Source organism: Xenopus laevis, chromosome 4L, assembly GCF_017654675.1.
Source record: "Xenopus laevis strain J_2021 chromosome 4L, Xenopus_laevis_v10.1, whole genome shotgun sequence".
Lineage (NCBI taxonomy): Eukaryota > Metazoa > Chordata > Amphibia > Anura > Pipidae > Xenopus > Xenopus laevis.
Window position 1 is genome coordinate 132,352,641 of NC_054377.1, and position 23,003 is coordinate 132,375,643.

Here is a 23,003-nt window from a genome sequence, read left to right on the forward strand (position 1 = left end):
AGTTATTACACAGTCTTAATGTTGCCACTATCAATCCTTTTCTATCCTTCCATCTTGACTAATGGTTGCTCCACATGTTATCACTCCTCACCTGCTGAATTAACCTTGAATACCTTTACTCTTCTCTAGCTGGTATCATAGTTTTGGTCTTCTTTACACTCATAGACATGTTCCTCCTTCCATTTATCAGGGGTGTCTTGAAAATGTTGGGCTGCGCATTATGTTGGCGCTAAATAAATACATGTTAATAATAATAATAATAATATTATGGCTGCTCAGGGAAAGCAACTGAAAGGACCACTTTAAATGCAGTTACAGAGGTGCCCCAAATCCACTCTTTTTGGGATATGGGCAAATCCCAGCCAGGCACTTGGATTCAGTAAAATCCTGCCAAAAAACAACGAAACCTAAACCGTATCATGAAATTCGGTGCAGCCCTAGTCTGCATTGACATTCAAATACTTCAAGTAACTCAAGTACTTGCATCTAATATGACTTTTCCCTCTTATTTTTTTCCCTTGCATTCTTCACGTGCATATTGGTTTGCTACAGGAGCAGTTGAGACCCTCATTATGACAATATCCCTTCTTCTTGTAGGTGCGGAGCTCTGCATCCAGGGGATCACATTCTGTCCATCGATGGCACTAGCACAGAGCACTGCACTCAAATGGAAGCCACGCAGCTCTTGGCCAGCATCATAGAGAATGTAAAACTGGAAATTCTCCCAGCCCATCACAGCAGACTCCCTCTGAGACCCCCAGAAACGGGTCAGTAAATACCTAATTTTCTTTTCTAAAGTGTTGGTTGCATCTAAAGGCTCTGCTATGGAGGATAACTGGTCAAATGAATATCAAGCACCAACGCCTGCAGTCAGTCTGCAGAGAAAAATGCTCTCTCCATTCAGACCATGTCATCCGTGAAGGATGGTTATCTGACAGGGCAAGGTTGGACAGTGGAACACGTGCTCATTTTGATGTCCGAGGAGGGGTTTATCCACTTCAGCTGGTAACTTTGCTATTGATGGATAATGAAAGTATATATAACCTGCCCCCACTAAAGCCATCAATAACACCCAGCAGAGCATGACTTTGCTGGTTATACGTGTTTGATGGATTTACTGTCATTTATGTGTACATTTTTCAGCTCTGCTAAATTGTGTTTTATGTGGGGAAACCATATGTAGGGTGTACAGTCCCTTAATTTTTTTTTGTATATATAAACTGTTGGTATAGGTGGCTCTGCACCTCTCCACTTTCAACTGTCTGGTTATCAGGGTCCTACGCAGCCTTGCAGTTGGGCAGTTGTTTGAATGAGTGCAAATAAAGATATATGGAGACATGAATAGCAAGAGAAGTGATTGTTGTTCATGGATTATTTGGATTTATCGTTTTTGGGGTCAGTGGCTCCCCCTTGGTAATCAGATAACTTTTTTTTTAAGGAGAACTAAACTCTACAAATGAATGGCTAAAAATGCCATATTTAATGTATGGAACATTTCCTAATTGGACCAGTGTTGTTAGTGGAGTACCACAGGGCTCTGTACTAGGTCCCTTGCTTTTCAACTTGACCTGGAGGTGGGCATTGAAAGTACTGTTTCTATTTTTGCAGATGATACTAAATTGTGCAGAACTATAGGTTCCATGCAGGATGCTGCCACTTTGCAGAGTGATTTGTCTAAGTTGGGAAACTGGGCAGAAAACTGGAAAATGAGGTTCAATGTTGATAAATGCAGGTTATGCACTTTGGCAAAAATAATATAAATGCAAGTTATACACTAAATAGCAGTGTGTTGGGAGTTTCCTTAAATGAGAAGGATCTTGGGGTTTTTCTAGATAACACGTTGTCTAATTCTGGGCAGTGTCATTCTGTGGCTACTAAAGCAAATAAAGTTCTGTCTTGCATAAAAAAGGGCATTAACTCGAGGGATAAAACCTAATTATGCCTCTTTATAGGTCCCTGGTGAGGCCTCATCTGGAGTATGCAGTTCAGTTTTGGACTCCAGTCCTTAAGAGGGATATAAATGAGCTGGAGAGAGTGCAGTGACTAAGTGCAACTAAACTGGTTAGAGGGATGGAAGACTTAAATTATGAGGGTAGACTGTCACGGTTGGGGTTGTTTTCTCTGGAAAAAAGGCGCTTGCGAGGGGACACGATTAAACTTTACAAGTACATTAGAGGACATTATAGACAAATGGCAGGGGACCTTTTTACCCATAAAGTGGATCACCGTACCAGAGGCCTCCCCTTTAGACTAGAAGAAAAGAACTTTTATTTGAAGCAACGTAGGGGGTTCTTCACAGTCAGGACAGTGAGGTTGTGGAATGCACTGCCGGGTGATGTTGTGATGCTGATTCAGTTAATGCGTTTAAGAATGGCTTGGATGATTTTTTGGACAGACATAATATCAAAGGCTATTGTGATACTAAACTCTATAGTTAGTATAGGTATGGGTATATATAACTTATGTCAAACTAGGGAGGGGTGTGTGTATGGATGCTGGGTTTTCATTTAGAGGGGTTGAACTTGATGGACCTTGATGGACTTTTTTCAACCCAAATTAACTATGTAACTATGTAACTATGTAACTATATTAAACTTATTGCACCAGCCTAAAGTTTCAGCTTGTCAATAGCAGCAATGATCCAGTACTTCAAACTTGTCACAGGGGGTCACCATCTTGGAAAGTGTCTGTGACACTCACATGCTCAGTGGGCTCTGAGCAGCTGTTGAGAAGCTAAGCTTAGGGGTCGTCACTAATTATCCAGCAAAAAATGAAATTGGCATGTAATATAAGCTGATGCTACAGGGCTAATTATTAAATTCTGATGCTAATTGCACTGGTTTCTGTGCTGCCATGTAGTAATTATCTGTATTAATTACTAATCAGCTTTATATTGTGACATTTCTATTCTATGTGTACTGTATATTGTGAGTGGGTCCCTAAGCTCAGTAAGTGACAGCAGCACAGAGCATGTGCAGTGAATCAGCAGAAAAGAAGATGGGGAGCTACTTGGGCATCTTTGGAGACACTGATCTTTATTGCTAAAGGGCTGTGGTTGCCTTGGGCTGGTCCAAAACATAATTTACACTATTTCTGCCCTACTTCTTTAGTTCTCCTTTAATTTCAAAATGGAAACACACAGACTTGACAATCAAATACTTTAAACAGACCAGTTGCAAAATGCTAATTTGCGATGATGATTGTGACAAAGTTCTGTAACCTAGTTTTAATTACTCTAACAAAAGTCCCTGCTATCATTCTCGGATGATCTACATCATACTAAACCCTAATTTTAAGGTGAACTTGCTCTTGTATTGCTGGTTGGTTCCTGTTGTGTGTAATATTTTGTACTCGATTGTACGTTTAATGCAACTGACTATTAATCGAAGACATGCTTTTACATTGCTCTGAAGCATATTGCTAAATGTCCGTAGCCTAGTTGTAATTATTACCTAACAATATGTCTGAGAGTCTATGGAATGAGCTGTTCCCATAATCGCACATCACTTAGTGAGCATAGATTCTGAAAGAGATTGAAAGAATGATTTATTCGTTCCCTGTGATTAAAATATCTAGTAGTGTCCACTATCCAAACTTGCTGAGTAGTGCCTTTAAAAGAAGAGAAGCCATACTACAAGTGTAGGTTTTAGACTGATCTAGTTTTTGATTATAAGTGATTATAATTTTCCCTGCTATCATTCTCAGGAAATTTACCCCCCTCAATTTGCCCTACAGCACCTTGGTTAGGGAACGTCTAAATCAGGGATCCCCAACCTTTTGAACCCGTGAGCAACATTCATAAGTAAAAGGAGTTGGGGAGCAACACTAGCATGAAAAATGTTCTTGGGGTGCCAAATAAGTGCTGTGATTGGCCATTTGGCAGCCCTTATGTGGATTGTCAACCTACATTGAGGCTCTGTTTGGCAGTACACTGGTTTTTATACAACCAAAACTTGCCTCCAAGCCTGGAATTCAAAAATAAGCTCCTGCTTTGAGGCCAATGGGAGCAACATCAAAGGGGTTGGAGAGCAACATGTTGCTCACGAGCTACTGGTTGGGGATCACTGGTCTAAATAAACATCTAGTAGGTCTGAATGATGGCAGATGTCAGTGTAATATGGAGCTCTATGCCAACCCCAACTGCTAGGGATATAGCAACCCTCACGTAAGCAGTACCTTCCCATTACCCAAACTCAGGTGGAACTGACTACCAGGTTTGGGGTAGGTCCACGGCTTTTTTCTAAGCATGTTGCTACCAAGATGTAATTATAACCTGTTAGTTTAGGGAACTTTTTCAGCGAAATCAGCATTGTGAACCACCCTTTGCCTTGAAACGCCTGTTAACCAAAACAGATGAGTACCTGCTATTCCAGCCACCTTCTGCAGACATATCAGTTGGACAAATAATAGCAGGCAAACATAAAGTGCACCCATCTCCCATGACCTCCCTGGCAAAGAAGACCACTGGACACAATCAGCGTCCTTTTTGCCTGGGGGATATACCCCTAAACATTCCTACAAATAAACTGTGATAATACAGCCACAAAACTGGGAGAGCAGGTTTGAAATCTCCTATGAGAATGCTACTTCTAAACAGGAACTGTTATCTCTCCTTTCTGAATTTCCCTTTGACCTTCTGTTTTCTACCCCAACTCTCTGCACCTTCCTCTGCATTAAAAAGACTTACCAATCCCTTCAAGCTACCTGACCATTACATCCTATCTTACCCAGTTAAGGCTTCTTCCCTTTCCCTGCCCCATTCTTGTAACCAGAAGTAACCAATTAGCAAGTAACATTTACTGACCTCCTGTCTGAAATCAAACATCTGAGTGGTCACCGTGGGTCACTAAAGCTCAAGTTACCGTTATGCATTCATGACACCACCACGAACTTTGAAATTCAGAGGAATAAGGACACTGTCTAAAGGGACTGAAAAAAATTAATTGATGGAAACGTAATCAGGGTACGCCTCCGAGCACTTCTGTAATTTATATTTGTTTTATTTTTAGCATTTTTAAAAGCTAACATTTTGAGTTATAATCAATTGAAATTGTGTTCCAGTTAAGGTTCAGAAGAGCGATCATCATCACTGTTGGGACCCCTGTGTTAACTACTGCCATACACCCCATCCTGGGCACTGCAAGACTCCAACATGGAACCCTACGTCTAACCAAGACTATTGCAAGTGTAAGTATTGCAGCTTTCTCTTATCATTACTCACTTTCTTTCATTAATGGCTGGACTCCTCCCTTGGGTATTTGTTACCACTTTATAATCCACAATATAATCACTGTTTAACAGAGTTATAAATGAAACTACATGTTGGCCCATGGAGTAATACTAACGGGGGGTTTGCATATCTGTTTAGGATAGAATTGTTTTCTTAGACCCATTTCAAAATGATTTATGATTATTATACATAGAAGACATAAATAATATGCAAAGTATATAAATACAATCAGCGATTTGTGATGGCATTGGTTATAGTCACTGGTTGTTAATGTCACTTGTGCTACTAGGCTTTTTGGGATGTTTGTTATAAGAAAATAATGTACCCCTAAATGAAAATTATAAGAGGTCACCAAGTAGGTCCATATGATGGACACTTCCAATATCCTCATATTTTAGGGTATAACTGACCCAGGGCAGTGGAGTTGACTTGAAAAATAAAAACTTGCCTTCACTAGACATTCAACCTAAACCCAACAATTGAATTGTTAAATGCAAGGGTGATTTTGAGGCAGCATCCCTGATACCAATTTTCTGGGAGGCACATCAGTAGTGCAGAGAGTGTAGTTGTGCTTTTTGCACTAGAAGAGTCACATTTCCAACTAAAAGAATTTTCAGCCCTTATGGTTACCTGGTTGGTATATTTTTTCTGCCTCTGGTAACCTGCCACACAATGCTGCCCAAGGCTAGATTCTCGCCTTCTAAACTCGCCTTATAGCAGGAGTGGATCTTTTACATGGGAATACCTAACAGTAATGTATGTACAAGTTCTGTCTGGGGATGATGCAAATCAGAACAATGTTGAACTTATACCTAGTAAAATCATTCTCACCTGCCTGAGCTAGTCTTGCTTGCTCGAAGGTTGCAAGATGCTTTGTTTTGAGGAAACTAATTGCTTCATGCTCCATTTGGCATCGGCTTTCAGTTTCCTTATTCCACAAGGTCACTTCCTATTCTACTGGAGCTCTGTGCGAAACTTTGCAAGCAAAGTGTAGTCAAAGGAAGGTGGGCAGCATGGAGCTGCTTAGCTACTTATAGCTGGAAGCTCCAAATATTTGGCAGGTCGGTTCCTTGTGAAGCACATGCCAGAGCTTCTGGTTTAGTCATGATCTTCTTGTTTTTCTATGGTATGTCTTTGTTGTCTTGGTGAGTTACAGCTAAGGTTACACGTCTGCCCACAGCCCAAATTATACAGTGCCACAAAATCTACACTTGCCCTTGAGACTGAGACTAGGGGAACCTGGTGTATTAAAACTACAGACATTTGAGAGTTAGCAGAATGATGGACTCTGCATCTGTGATTAGAGACATGTCAGATGTTTTTCATACGCCCTTCTGTGTAGTGTTGTATATGATTTATGGAAATGTTGTTTCCTCGATGCTTCACATTTTAATTTTTCTCCTTCCTGTTCTTTTCAGCGTTGGTTGCTGCCAATTTCTCTTCCTCCTCTGTAGCCGGAACACCAGGATTTAGCAGCCAGAATTCCAATACCCTTCCACGCACAGTGCACCCAATGAGCCCAAGAACCACTATGAACAGGAGGCGACAGAAAAGGAAGGACCATAAAAGCTCCTGTAAGAGTAAAGTTTTGCTTTAAAGAGATAGACATAGACTTTGTATGCATATTAATGAGTCACAGTTTGGTGTATAGGGAAAGTTTTTATTGATAGAGCCCACAGTGTAATATAATGGAGTACTGTTATAGGTGTATGTTTGGATCCCGTTATGACCCACCTTTCCCCCAGTCCAGTCTAATTCGTTTGACACTCCCATACTGTGAGTATCTGATATGTTCCTATAATCTCTGTTCTTCCAGTGTCCTTGGCTTCCAGTACTGTGGGGCCTGGTGGGCAGATAATACACACGGAGAGCACAGAGATCATTCTACGCGGAGATCCATTAAATGGTTTTGGAATTCAGCTGCAGGGAGGGATTTTTGCCACAGAGACCTTGTCATCACCTCCTCTGATAAGGTTTATTGAGCCAGACAGTCCCGCTGAGAGGTGAGGATAGAGTGTTTGTGCTTTTTTTTATTTGTGTGATTCACTGTCTTTCTCTCACTCTCAAGAACCATGAATAATAACCTGTGAATTATATCCTGATAAACAGTGCTTAGTGATATCATCTATTACAATGGTGATGCAATTTCTGTGACATGACTCACTGAAACTTGTGTATTATAACAAATAATGTACCACTTTGGTCTCCAGCCTTGTACCTTTAAATGGTCTATATATATATATCTACTGTATATTATTAGAAAAGCCAATATATCCTTATAAATGCTACATAGGGACATGTGTCACAAGACTCACTGACATGCTCTTTAAGAAATAATGCACCCATTAGTATATTGGGAGTCGCGCTTCATTCAGTATGGTATCACTTGTACCTTTAGCAGTGCTTGATTAAGCAGTAGCTTAATATGGGTGAGGCCTTGTGAAAAAACATCTCTCTGAGCAGATCAAGTAGCATAGATGACTTTAGAAGTGGTGGGCCCCTAGGTTTAGAAACACACTACTACGTACACACAACTTCAGCATCCTACTCTCAGCTAGAGGCTCCCCTCTATGCCAAATGCAGCCTCATCAGTGGATGTTTCAATCTCCCACCCAATTCTTGGTGTAGATTCTGCCATTTTAGGCCTGGGACTTTGTAGACTTGTCACAAATCTGGGTATTGTAGGGTGGAGGAGCTGGTTGAGCAGGCCTAGGGGAACACCATCTTTAATGTCTTCTTGCTCTCTCTCTTGTAAAGTCTATCTCTTCTGTAGTGTCTCCACCCCATCCCTTTCTTCATCTCCACCCCATCCCTTTCTTCATCTCCACCCCATCCCTTTCTTCATCTCCACCCCATCCCTTTCTTCATCTCCACCCCATCCCTTTCTTCATCTCCACCCCATCCCTTTCTTCATCTCCACCCCGTTCCTTCCTTCGTCTCCACCTCGTCCCTTCCTTCGTCTCCACCCTATCCCTTCCTTCGTCTCCACCCCATCCCTTCATTCGTCTCTACCCCATCCATTCCTTCATCTCCACCCCATCCCTTCGTTCGTCTTAACCCCATCCCTTCCTTCGTCTATTCCCCATCCCTTCCTTCATCTATCCCCCATCCCTTCCTCCATCTCCCCCCATCCCTTTTTCGTCTACCCCTATCGCTTCTTTCGTCTACCTCCATCCCTTCTTTCGTCTCTCCCCCATCCTTTCCTGTTTCACCCCCTTCCTTTCCTTTGTCTCCCCCTCCATCCCTTCCACTGTCTTCCCCCCATCCCTTCCACTGTCTCCCCCCCATCCCTTCCTCGTCTCCCTCTCTCTTTCCCTGTTGTAATCGTTTGTGTTTTGAATATGGAACAAAATAACCAATAACATGAATAGTTTCTTTATATTCAAGTTTGTTTGTTAAAGAAGTAACATTCTGTCAGCTGGGTGAGTTGTGCATGGCCCTGTACACAGTTGAAGCACTCAGACAATTAACCTGCTGGAACATTTTGCAGTGTTTACTGGAATAATTACAAGTAGGGGAATGCATTATGAGTTGGGAGAATTCATTAGTCACGAAAAGATTAGACAGTAGGCGAAAACATAGGAGCCCTATTTCACCTTTAGCCATGCAGTTTTCAGGATGGCAGGAAAGTAAGTGAACTCGGGGCCCCCGGTACCATAGAATTAGTAAAACACGCCGCCCCTGTAGTGCTGCAGGAAGGAGCTTCAAGGCTGAGATCTGTCAGAATGACGGATTCTGTGCAGTGAGCGTGAAATGAAAAGTAACCAACCTTGTGGGGGGCAGAGAATTGTGTCCCACAAGGGCAAGGGATCTGACTGTGCTGCTGTTCCTGGCTTCGTTCAGAGCACTAATTGACTGCAGATTTTAATTAGCAGCCGCATTGACTCTCAGCTTACATTTGATTCTGTTAGCAGAGCCATGTCTTGTTGATGCCTGACTCATGTCAGATCTGTAACTTCAGAAACTGCTGCTTTCCTCTTAAGCTACAAACCTTTTTAGGTCCTTTAAGTCCAAGTTGTAACATTAAGTCTTGACTGCCCCCCACATAGTGGTGCCCTGCATATCAAATTGGTAAACTTTACTGAAGTGCATATGCCGTCCATACCAAGAACTGGAGTCTCCACCACCATTAAAGGCCAAATAAGAATGCAGGGCAGAAAGATCTGAATTACCATGACTTATTTCATCCTGAGGTGCCCAGTTTTACTGGAAGAAATATTATGTTTCAAGATCTAAAACTGCATTAGTGGAATGTGGTTGGTGTTTTTGGACAAGAAAGTTTTATAGTTACTAGATTAACATTTATTGGTAGATCATGCTATTTTAGGGCACAACTGATGTAATCCTTCTAGGGGGACACAATCTACTGACAGGGAGAATATGAGACCATAGACGGTAGCACTCTACTCATGTGATACACCAGGGCTGGTGAAGGACCTATAGTATGTACCATACTATGCACAGCTCTAGAAGAGGTAACATCTGGGTTGGTGGTAGTCTGAGGTTCATTTGGAGTCTGTGGATCCCACCAGCTCTTAATATTTGGCTGTGTGGATTGTACGGAGGTCAGTTTCAGGCTGGGCTGACTTGGCAATTTCTGTCTAAAACAAAGGACGAGTCCAGTTTTGGAGGGTGCCGTCTATGCCTTGTAGAAAAACTCTGAATTGTTGGTTAGAAAAATGGTATTTTGAATGTGTTTTTGTGACTAGTGTGTTAACAAATACGGGTTTAAGGGGGAATAAACCCAGGAAATGGAGCTGGTGGGGTACAGTGGTCATACCCTTTTCTTTCTGCTTGTGAATGTTTGAACCTTCATACCAACATGAAACCTTTTCTAGTTGCAGATGACCACCTTCTGTTTTTTCTTGTTCTTGATTCACATCTCCGTTATTTTTAGGTTTATATTTTCTGTTTAGCTAAATACAGTGTTTCCACCATTCCCTTCGCTGCTTCATTTCATTTGTCCTTGTCCCTGCAGTACAGATTGTGTGATAGAGCCTGGTACAGCACAGAGATAGCATCATGCTCTTATCTTGCTGTGCACTCGGCTCTCTGAACTGCACGGAGCTAAATAATCCAGGAGCCTGATGGAATGTTACTGTCAATGCTGTGTGGCCAGGATCCATTTCTAGGAGCTTTTCTTACAGACCTGAAATAAATCTTATAACCTATACAAGGTCTGCCTCAGAAACACAGCTAACTTTTTGCGTTCTGCAGAAGCTAAGGACTACACTGATGTTCAGAGCTTCTAGACATAAAGATCTCAGAATTATTTTCAGATATAATAAATGGTTTCTGTACTTTATATAATTTTACAGAAAAATAAGCCCACTAAGCCTTGAGTGCACCAGCCCTGATTGCTTTACATATTCTATTTATTGAGATTTTATAGCTGGTTAAATTTTACCTACCCTTTCCTCTGTTATCAGGTGTGGGCTCCTACAGGTTGGGGACAGACTACTTTCGATTAATGGGATCCTGACTGAAGATGGGACGCTAGAAGAAGCCAACCAGCTATTGCGGGATGCAGCCCTGTCCAATAAAGTGGCGCTGGAGATTGAGTTTGATGTGGCAGGTGACTAATGTCTGGTTCTTTTTTGATTGTTTACAGTTTAGTCTCTGCTCTGTAGTTACATCCTGGTCTTTAGCCTTGTGGGAAAGAAGCACCTAAACTTGAATAAGATATATAAAAGAAGGCAAGTATGCCACCTCTATTATCTCTTGCAATGAGCAGTGAGTACAGAATTTTGCTATATTGTAAGGTTTTGCATTTTAGAGGGGGGGGGGTGGAAATATAACAAATTGCTGTGATTATTGCACTTAGCTCCTTACTTGCTCATGGTATATTGTGGCCTGTTGCATTTAAACCTTTAATCCTATGTCCCCGGGCTGGCCCTTATAAAGCAAGAAGTTGACTGTTTCATTGATGACTTATATTGTTTATATGGCACCTATTCATTCCATTTTCATAAGTCCCTTTTACCAGGCATGCACGGATATACACACCCACAAATTAAAGGAATTCGATTACCGTAGATTACAGGACATGCAGGCTTCCCCTTACTTACAGGATCATTTATCTAGCATTAACTTTTTCCAACATTTGGTTCCCTATATTTGACACCTTGGAGCCACCACCCTTGTTGTGATCTCTCTATCCCCACCTGCCCTCAACAACCTGGCGCTCCACCTTGGTGTGCACTTGTTATTCAGTACAGGACTTTTCAGCCCGTAGCTCACGGCAATAATTTTCCTCACTAGCACTGTATCCCTAACTGGTGAATTGTTCATCGGAAGACTACTTCCACTAGACTTCTGCTGCTCTTTCTATTTTTGTCTTACCTATCTTGTGCACCTCCCTATAACATTTACTCTCCTGTCTCTGGCTGAACCTATTACCTTTCTTTTCAGGACTGGGTTCTCCTCCTCTAGCAGATCTTGTTATCATGCCCTTCTGCAACTCCTCCCCCTTCAGCGCTATTGCCCTTTATATATACATTCCTTCCTCTGGTGGCCAGGGTAAAATTTACATTATATTAAACAATTAACACAATCAAGCTCCCACATTAAACATTTCCCACATACCTTTCCAACATTCGTAACCCCACATACCTACATAGCATTCATTTACACACTTTCATCAGGCACATTACACATACGTATCACTCCGTTCATCCCCTACAAGTGCACCATATGAACAGCTGCAAACCAAATCTTGGGACATTTTAGATCAGGGGTGTCCAAATGGTAGATCGGGATCTACCAGTAGACCTTTAGTTGGTGATCAGTAGATCTCAAGACACCGTCAACAATCAGCTTGACTAAATTACCCTTCTGTTTTATGCTTTTCATTCAGATATTTATTCTGTTAAGGTTACATAAGAAATAGTTGTTTTTAAAATATAGTAATATAAATTCTGTTATAAATCAATATAATATTTAAGAAATATTTTCCATAGAACAGAATGCTAACCGTGCTATTATGGATGTAGATAATAATGGGACAATATCACTAAAGTAGACCTCACATTAGTAAAGTATGGGCACTCCTGTTTTAGATCTACTTAGTTCCACCAACTATCCTCCGAAATCCCAAATCAATTTTTTAGGCCAGTGCAACGAAGGTGGTTTATTCTTGTAGAACTTATATGGTTTGCTTGCCATGTGGTACGGCCAGAGCGTTCCACCATAAGGAATTGCTTTTAGTATTTGGCCTTAGTCAACCCTCTGCCTATCTACCTATAGAAATGGAGGTAAGTACTAAATACAGAAAAAAATTGATCAAGACTTAATTTTTTTCTGCTCCCAGCTTTATTCTCCATCCCCATGGGTATACAACTAGACTAATTATTACATGCAGTGCTGAGACAGCCTTCTCAAGAGCTTCAGAACAAAACGCTCATGGGTGCGCACCTTTATGAGCTTTTTAATACTTGGTGTTTTTGTTTGGTTAAGCAATTAGTTCTAAACATGCATCACTAATTCATGCTGTATATTGACTTGTACTGACATGCAGCCTAATCTTCTACACTCTCCTGCTTTCTCCAAGAGTCTGTGGTTCCCAGCAGTGGTACGTTCCACGTCAAACTGCCGAAAAGGAAAGGAGTGGAGTTGGGGATCACCATCAGCTGTGAGTAGCAGAAACGGATAGGGGTCAATTTGGAATGCAGATAATGGGGTTTCACAGACTCTTGTCTGTGCTCTGGGGCTGGCTGTCTGCACCCAGGATCATATGAACACCATACATTCCAATAAGAGAGTTTGCTTGATACGCCTTGAATGGTTGAATATTTTGTATTGTATTTATGCTTGTGTTTAGAGCGTTGCATTAGCAAAGATGAGTAGTAGATATGTGTGTATTCATTGGACTCCCTTGTTAATTTGTGTGTAGGAGAAGACCTGGCAGCAGAGCTGTCCTCGGTGGGTAGTAGATAGGGGCTGATGCTCTATGTCCGTGGATCCCCAATGTTTTTTACCCGTGAGTCATATTCAAATGTAAAAAAAAAGTTGGATAGCAACAGAAGCATACAAAAAGGTCCCTGGGTGCCAAATATGGTCTCCGGTTGGAAGGCTCATGGTTTTTATGCAATTAGAATTTTCCTCCAACCCTAGAATTCAAAATGAAGCACCTGTTATGAGGCCATTGTGAGCAACATCCAAGGGGCTGTAGAGCAACATGTTACTCATGAGTTACTGGTTGGGGGTCACTGCTCTAGGCCTTGCACTTGAGAAGGACCCTGAGCTGAGTGCAGAATCATCTGCCTACTAACTAACTCATTGGCTCACACTAGATGTCTTGCCCCAGGTCCTCCAACCTTTTACAACACCCCTGCTTGTCAGTCGTTCTACCTATTACTATAGGTTTGCTCCATAGCCTTTAGAACAATAATGGTTCCCTCCGAAGAAGGAGCTTGTGGTCTGGGGACACATTTCCTAAAACCAGTCATAATGCTTCAAATTAAAAATCCATTTCAGCCTTGTTACACCCCCTCCCCTCATTAATCATCTCCACAAAGGAGGCCTCTGCAGAATTGACTGTGGATTAATTAGGCATTTATTATCAGCGCAAACAGTGGCATCGATCTAGTGTTGTATTTTTCCTGTGTCACTTTCCTGTCCCTGTGGAAAGGATACGCTCGATGACTGGAGTGATTCATCATCTTAGCTTCTCCGTCTGGTGTCCCGGGGTATCTGGGAGATGGTGAGACAGGAATACCAATGTATCAGCATGCCCTGAATTCTGTCTTCCTGCACCAAAATGAATTTCATGTCCGTAATTAAAAAGTGTTCCCATGTGAGCAGCAGAGGTGACATGTTGGGCAAATAAGTTGAATGAGCTTGAGTAAACAGCACGGCAGCCCCCATGCATAAATTCAAATGTAAGTGTAGATCATAAAATATTTTCATTAACATAAACCAAAAGTAAAAATTATTTGTTAATCTGTCAGGGGTGTGACTTGTAGCAACCATAAAATATTTTTATTTTCCATTAAATACAAAAGACCACATATATTATCTGTGTAAATAAGGGGAAATACTACATATTCGATGTTGAACCATATCCGTATAGAAAAGGGGATGGAAAGTCAAAAAGAAAATAAAGGCAAACTTGTTTGGAGTACATGTATGGGACCTGTTATCCAGGATGCTGACGACCAGCGGGTTTCCGGATAAAGGATCTTTCCATAATTTGAATGTCTATACCTTGGGTCTACAAAAAAAATCATTTAACGGGGAAGGAAACCCTTTTGGCGCAAAACCCCTCCTCCCCGGCCTACCCCCCCCCGGGCAAATGCCCCTAACTTGTTAGTCACCCCTCCATGCAGGTCCTCTCTTACCGAGTTCATGGGCGCCATCTTCGTCTGATCGCTCTTCTTCCTGTATTTGGTGGCGCATGCGCAGAAGGAGGCATTTGCCGCTTGGATCTACTGCGCATGCGCCAAAAGTCCCAAAAAACAAATTGTAAACTTCGTGAAATTCGGGCGCATGCGCAGTAGATCCATGTGGCAAATGCCTCCTACTGCGCATGCACCACCAAATGTCGATCAATACAGGAAGAAGAGCGATTGGACGAAGATGGTGCCCGTGAACTCGGCAAAGGAGGACCTGCATGGAGGGGTGACTAACAAGTTAGGGGCATTTGCCCGGGGGGGGGAAGTAGGCTGGGGGAGGGAGCGGGGCCTACGGGGGGAGGGGTTTTGAACCAAAAGGGTTTCCTTCCCCTTTAATTAAACCCAGTAGAATTGTTTTGTCATCTATAAGAATTAATCATATCTCAGCTGGGATCAAGTACAAGGTAGTGTTCTATTATTACAGAGAAAAAATAAGTCATTTTTAAAAATTAGAATTATTTGATTAAAACGGAGTCTATGGCACATGATCTTCCTGCAATTCAGAGCTTTCTGGATAAAGGGTTTCCCAATAGTGGATACCATACCTGTAATAAGTACTTTCCCAGCTCATTCTTTTTTCCTGTTTGCTTGTTTAAGAGAGATTTTCTTTTTTTTAACACTGCTAAATGTGGGCCTCAGGTTCAGCAGCTCTTTTTAAGGGCAGCCATGGCCAGAGGTCCTAGGGGTTAATTATATATCCAGGCTGCTTCTTCTCTATACTGTGCATAATGAACCCTCCATGGGGAATGTGGTTGTACTGGCAGCTGTAATGAAGGATCTGCTACCCCTCCAGTCCAGCAGTATACAACTAGACTTCCATCCATTCCAAAGACAGATGTTTATTCTTTTTTCAAACAACTGTCACAACTGTCATTTGGAACATTTCTGGAGGGAACTATTTGTTTACCTAGTAAAGATAAGGAACATAAACTTTCTTAAAAAGAAGAAAAATAATATATATATAGATATACTGTAGATAGAGATAGATAGATAGATAGATAGATATAAAAGATAGAAAATATATAGATATATACCATATATTTTTATAAAAAAGTTTAAAATTCAAAATGCATCAATATGTATTTCACACAACAACACCTTAATGTCCTCAGCCTATACAGTATTCAATAATGCAGCTTACCATCTAGGGCAGTGATCCCCAACCAGTAGCTCGTGAGCAACATTTTGCTCCCAGTGGCCTCAAAGCAGGTGCTTATTTTCGAATTCCAGGCTTGGGCAAGTTTAAAAACCAGGTGTACTGCCAAACAGAGCCTCAATGTAGGTTGACAATCCACATAGGGGCTACTAAATGGCCAATCACAGCACTTATTTGGCACCCCAGGAACATTTTTCATGCTTGTGTTGCTCCCCAACTTCTTTTACTTCTGAATGTTGCTCATGGGTTCTAAAGGTTGGGGATCCCTGATCTAGGGTATCACATATACAGGTCTAGGATCTGGAAACCATTTATCTGGACAGCTCTGAATTATAGGAATGCCATCTCCAATACACTTCATTTTATCCAAAGAATTTACAATATTAAAAATTATTTTTTAAAAATTAATTTATTTTTCTCTTTAGTAATAAAACAGTACTCGATCCAAACTATGATATAAGTAATCCTTATTGGAGGTAAAACAATCCTTTGGGGTTTATTTCATTTTTAAATGTTTTTGTTTAATAGACTTAAAGGAGAACTAAACCCCTTTAATCAAAAATCCCCTTCCGTCCATTGGCCCCCCCTCACTGCTTTTCTTAGTAGCTCAGTGGAAAAAGTGTCCCTGTCATGTACCTTGGCATATTCATGCAGTGAAGTGCATCGGAGCTCTCCGGCGCCATCTTCTGTATCTTCTGGTTCCTCGCTGAAGTGAGAGCGGCACAGAGATTTTTCGTGCAAGCACAGTTGGGACCATTCTGGTATTCGTGCCTACTGCACATGCGCGGAAAGTTTAGAAGATTGACAAAGGAAAAGAAGAGTATCCAAAGATACAGAAGATGGCGCCAAAGAGCTCCGCTGCGCTACTCTGCATAATTATGCCAAGGTCCATGACAGGGACACTTTTTCCACACGTTTTGATTAACGGGGGTTTAGTTCTCCTTTAAGATATGGAGATCCAAATTATGGAAAGATCCATTATCCGAAAAACCACATGTCCCAAGCATTCTGGATCACAGATCCCATACCTGTATTGTTTAAACATCATAAATAAAGCAGCTAAGACTAGGGCTTGTGTGGTAATTTGCCAATCCGTATGTAAAAGGCAATGTTGCGGGCAGAATTGCCATTTACATATGTGTTTGGTATTGATTGACAGATTACCAAGGCTATAAACCCCTGGTCTTAACTGCTTTACTCAAAATTGTTTTGCTTTTCCAAACTACTAACTGCAACGTTTTGCTAAAGTTTGTGTTTTTTTCTAAATATCTACTTGTTTCATCCAATTTTTAGCATCTTATCTTTCAAATGTCATTTGATAGAAAGCTAAAATATACTGAATGTGAATGCTAGGGGTCTTCTGAACATTTATACCAAATATGCATAGGATAACCAAGGTATGTGGTTGTGTAGAGACTCCAGAACAAAAATAATACATAAAAAGAAAACAATGCCTGCTTTTTATGTACTACAAAAATGGGTGACATTAGAAAAGTACATATTTTAGGCAAATTGGGCCAAATAGGTCTTTGTACCCCAAACTACCAACCTGCTAAACCTGCATTTCTAGAAATTGCCTCCAAGCATGCATTTGGAAGCACTTTCTTCCTCATCCTAAATATTAATTTCTAGGGGTCTTCTGAACATTTTACATCAGCAATATGCATAGGATTATCAAAGTATTTAGCATATTAGAAACTACAAACTTTGTTTTATTTGTTGTAATATAGACCTAAAAACATTTTTGTAAAGTACACATTGTGCCAAATTCAGTGTTTCTATTCCAACCTGCCTCATTCAAAACTTCGCTAAACTGAACCATTTTATTAAGCTCCTCAAAGCTTGCTCTTTATAGCATTTTATCTCCCACACAGCCTTATGTGAAAATAAAAAACCTCCATAATAGGAATGCCACAGTTCTTCTAAAAAGTTTGATACCCCATATGCATAGGTAGGGGTGCAAAACGATGTGACCTATAGAGGCGCCAAAGTATAATTATTGCACACATGTGTTTTAAGGACAAATCCAAATAATCGAGCAATGCAGAATGCAATAAAACCAACACAAATCGAAAGAAATAAAAAAATAATTGCACAGTAAGACTGGTGATCAAAATCTCAGTTCCCACGTGTCTCACTGTGCAATCAATGTTTTTTTCAGACAAAAACAAACCGGTTTGTGTAAGTGTAACAAGTATATGTGTGTGTGTATGTTATACTTGTGTTTAACAGTTGGCTGGGGGCCTTTGTGGGAAGACGGTATTCAGCAGTGCATTTGTTTCCTCGCAGCAGCCAGCAGAAAACCAGGGGAGCCGTTAATTATATCCGACATCAAGAAGGGCAGCGTGGCACACAGGTGGGCATTGTGCAGTTACTGAGGACACTGTTACTGTTTAGTATTGTTCTTTATGAAGGTGATGGGATTGACATGGAGCAGGTAAACCCAGATGGACTCTGGTGTCAGCAAAGGTAAACCACTTTCAATGCCTAGAGTCTTATAGGTTCCGCAGCTCTTTATATCTGGGTTCTAGAATAAGTACAAAGTGCAAACTGAAACAACGTATAAAAGGGCCCAATTGCAGTATGTTTTGGAAAACAAATTGTAGAAATAGGAGGGATGGGTAACCTAAATATTGACACAGGTCATCAGACTGAATGGGAAGATGGTTTTTGGGGGAATTGCAGTGACTGTTTGCAACAAAATAAGTAGATAATGTTCTAACAACCATCAATATTTGCTTTGGTCTAGAATACTAACCCATAGGGTCCAATCAGATTATTATTATTATTATTATTAATAACATGTATTTATATAGCACCAACATATTGCGTAGCACTGTAAAGTAGATGTGATTATACAACTACATCACATGAATTACATATATATGCTTTCTTTTATTATCTGTATTGCTGTGGGCCTGCCAATGATAACTTGGTTGTGCTTATTGGTTGCTATGGATTACTATATACAGGTATCTCCCTTAAAGTTTATCTTTAAGATCTTTTATCCAGAATGCTTGGGGACATGGGTTTTTTTGGATATGGGATCTTTCTGTAATTTGATCTCCGTACCTTAAGTCTGCTAAACGTTATTTAAACATGAAATAAACCCAATAGGATTGTTTTGCCTCTAGGAAGGATGAATTGTATCTTAGTTGGGATCAAGTACAAGCTACTATTTTATTATTACAGAGACAAATAATATTTGAATTATTTGATTAAAGCTGAGTCTATGGGACATGGGCGCTTTCCCATAATTCAGGAGCTGGGCATTTAATGATCACATTATGGGTATTTTATAGTCACATTATCTGGGCAACAGAAGGCTGTATTTTTTTTTTTTAGGTTTGTGGCTAGATGTAATCGGGCCCCACAGCAAAATATTTTTAGCCCACCCATCACACAAACCAAAATTGTGCATGAGCCTATGTCTGCATTCTTTGTTCTTGTTCCTATTCCACCATGTATTGTTCTTTAACCCTGTGGCTGGCTTTGTACAATGTGCTCATTAGAAAGGTGTGTATATTTTACCCCATAGAACCGGCACCTTAGAGCCTGGAGATAAACTGTTGGCCATTGACAACATCCGACTGGACAATTGCTCTATGGAGGATGCTGTGCAGATACTGCGCCAGTGCGAGGATCTCGTTAAGCTGAAGATCCGTAAAGATGAGGATAATTCAGGTATGGGGATTTTAGATCCTATGCCAGCAGGTTTGCTGAGAGTTGTTAATGCAACCATATACATTTCATTAGCGAGACTGTTGCTTAAGCACAAGCAAGGTTATTGGATCCAGTTCTAAAATGCTGGAAATCACAGTGCAATAACTTAAAAAGTCTGCTAATAGTTACAAGGGGGCCCTTGAGATGCCGGAGCAGCTGTCTCTCACAAACCCAACAAGACTAAAATTTAAAATTACGTTACATTTGCTTGAGCTTCCCCAAATCACTGAGCATATTTAAATTCTTGAAACCGCGAGGGGTTTTGGCTAGCAATTTTCAGGATATACCCCCTGTAAAATATTAGGTTATTAAAAGGCCAAGTGCTTTTTATACAGGTCATGGAACGCCAAGGTGATTTCTAATATCCTCATATTTTACATTAAGGGGGTACTTTATTATAATACACACGTTTCTGTGATTCATGTGACAAGTTCATAACTAAGCACCAATTATAAATGACATCACAAAGCAGCATTTATATAGTGAATAAAGTACCCCCTCTTGTAAAATATAAGGATATTGTATAAAAACACGAGACCGAAGGCAGGGTATTTTTGTACAGGTCATGGAACTGATATCCTCATATTTTGCAACAGGGGCTACTTTATTATAATACACAAGTTTTAGTGAGTCATATGACAGAAATGACATCACTAAGCTCCGATTATAACCAATGACATCACTAAGCATGTTTATAAGGATATAAGTTACAGGATATTCTTGGCTCTTGTGTATTATAAGGATATCACTTACGGCATATTTAAAGCTCGTGTGTGTTATATAAATGTTGCTGGCATGTCTGCATAATAGATATTATAGATTATAGATCAGAATAGTGGCTGTACCAATTCATATCAAGCACCACACCTTCCTTTCATGACCCCCAGTCCAGCTTTGCATACTGACCTCTGACCCTATACCTATGATCCTTCCTACCATTGGCATCAATATGGCAGTATCACTTAAGTCTATTTCAATTCAGTATAATATAAACTGTAAGTGATGATAATTCATAAAAAGACTTTTAAATGAAAATAATGTAAATATATCATTGGCATATGGCGCGGAATGTGTGGAATAAGCATCATGCCTTTTCGAGTTCCCGTCGTGATAAATTGATTTATTTTGTGTTGCCCGCATGTTCCCTTTTAGACTGTAGAGCCAACGCTGAACATCATTTGCATATATACATATATTTTCTGGGTCGTTAAACGCGTATCATTAAATCTAAAATCCAAATTATAACTGGAGCGCTGGCAAAGCAGGCAGAGCTACTGCACCGTTTCTCTGCTATAAAAATTAGACTTGGCACAGAGAGAGGGATTCACAATAACCAAGGCAATGGGTGATATTAAAGGACAACTGAAGCCAGACATACAGTACTGTAGATGATGCATCTGGCGCATAGGGTTGTTTTACTAACAGGAGGGCATGTCCATTCAAGCTGTCTCTGTGGTATCTTCGTCCAACACTCTATTGCAGTTTATACACTAGTGTGTACCTGTTTGCCGTGCGGTGAATATATGCAGCAATGATGAATTCTCGCGCTTATCAAATGCACTTATCAGGCACAGCTATTGTATGCATCTGCCCATACACCAGTTCTGTGTGACCCTCACTTATCATGTATGCCACCTTCTGCTGCTTGTGCTTACAACTAACTCCTCTACAGGCATGTTTTCCCTTCTTCTTAAATTATATCAGCTTATAGAAGCCGCTTCTGCTCCTAATATTCCCCCACTGGGCAGTCATCACCTGACACTAGAGGGAGCTCCTATAGCTGAAATCTTCTGCACTAAGCCGATGTTGTGCCCACACTGCCCACTAGACCAAAAACTGCAATGAATTAAATTAAACCCTTAAAGAACCCCTTACATACTTTTTTCAGTAACCTACCTTAAAAAACATGTTTTTTCAAAATGTTTCAGTTATTAGTGCTGCTCCAGCAGACTTCTGCACTGAAATCCGTTATTCAAAAGAGCAAACAGATTTTTTTTTATATTTAATTTTGAAATCTGACATGGGGCTAGACATGTCAGTTTCCCAGGTGTCCCCAGTCATGTCATTTATGCTCTGATAAACTTCAGTCACTCTTTACTGCTGCACTGTAAGTTGAAGTGATATCACCCCCCTCCCTTCTTTCCGCCCCAGCAGCCCATCAGCAGAACAATAGGAAGGTAACCAAATAATAGCTCCCTAACACAAGATAACAGCTGCCTGGTAGATCTAAGAACAACACTCAATAGTAAAATCCAGGTCCCACTGCGACACATTCAGTTACATTGAGTAGGAGAAACAATAGCCTATCAGAAAGCAGTTCCATCCTAAAGTGCTGGCTCTTTCTGAAAGCACATGACCAGGCAAAATGACCTGAGATAGCGCCTACATACCAATATTACAACTAAAAAAACACTTGTTGGTTAAGGAATGACATTTTATATGGCAGAGTGAATTGTTTGCAGTATAATTTAGAAATAAAAACTACACCGTAAAAATTATGACAGAATCCCTTTAAGGGATGGCAATGCACCGATGTGCTGACTGTTCCTGTCTAAGTTTAGGGGAAATTTACACTTAATAAGGTCTGTGTTGGAACTGCATTCTGCTTCTTGATTCTAATTAAATGTGTACATTTTGTTGTATGCAGAACCGAGTATTTGAAGTATTTTAATTTTTTCCCATTTTTAATGCTTACTGGGGTCTTGGGAGTCATTGTTTGAGGAGATGAAGATATTTAATTAAATCTCCTCTGTAATCAACACCTGATTTACCTAATCTGCCTGAGCCACAATTAACACTGGTAGGGGGGAAAGCTAATTATGCTTATATTATGCATTATTACTTCTCATAGAGCCTTGTGACACTGCTACACAGGGTATCTCCCTAATAATACTCATGGATATCATGTGACCTGTTCATATTATCCAGCAGCCAATGGGAAATGAGCAGGCATGTCTGACAAAAAACTATTCACATTTATGATTGGCTGCCATTGTGCTCTGTAGATAGGAGTGCTGCCACCCCCTAGGGTAGGAATGAGAGCAATGATCTTGGTATAACCCAGTGGCAAGGAACCAGCCCATTTGTTTTATAAATCACTAAAAATAACAAATGTGGAAAAGTGCCTTATTTTAATCTATAGTATTAAAATAAAGGTGCTTTGTTTTGGAGTTTATATACCATTTAAGAGGTGTGTGCAATATAAAGTATACTTTTTAATGCCACATCCCAGAATTACAGTCAGGGGCACATTTACTTAGCTCGAGTGAAGGATTGGAATGAAAAATACTAAGTATTTTTTTGGCTACTTCGACAATCGTATTGGCTACTTCGACCATGACTTTGACTTAGTTTCGAACTAAAAGTCGTTCGACTATTCGACCATTTGATAGTCGAAGTACTGTTTCTTTAAAAAAAACTTCGACTAGCTACTTCACCACCTAAAACCTACCAAGCACCAATGTTAGCCTATGGGGACCTTCGGTATATCCTTCGACTTCGA

General features: G+C 40.5%; 1 protein-coding gene across 2 annotated transcripts in view; it reads left to right on the forward strand.

Annotated features, from left to right (window-relative positions):
* Nucleotides 1-23,003, forward strand: part of grip2.L (glutamate receptor interacting protein 2 L homeolog) — a 92,320-nt gene that overhangs the window by 56,625 nt on the left and 12,692 nt on the right. The window contains exons 9-16 of one of the 2 annotated variants that reach the window (XM_018256323.2): nucleotides 598-767; nucleotides 5,062-5,187; nucleotides 6,649-6,804; nucleotides 7,047-7,233; nucleotides 10,660-10,805; nucleotides 12,780-12,860; nucleotides 18,068-18,134; nucleotides 19,317-19,462. In XM_018256323.2, the coding sequence (XP_018111812.1) occupies nucleotides 598-767; nucleotides 5,062-5,187; nucleotides 6,649-6,804; nucleotides 7,047-7,233; nucleotides 10,660-10,805; nucleotides 12,780-12,860; nucleotides 18,068-18,134; nucleotides 19,317-19,462 (1,079 nt within the window). 2 annotated transcript variants of the gene reach the window in all.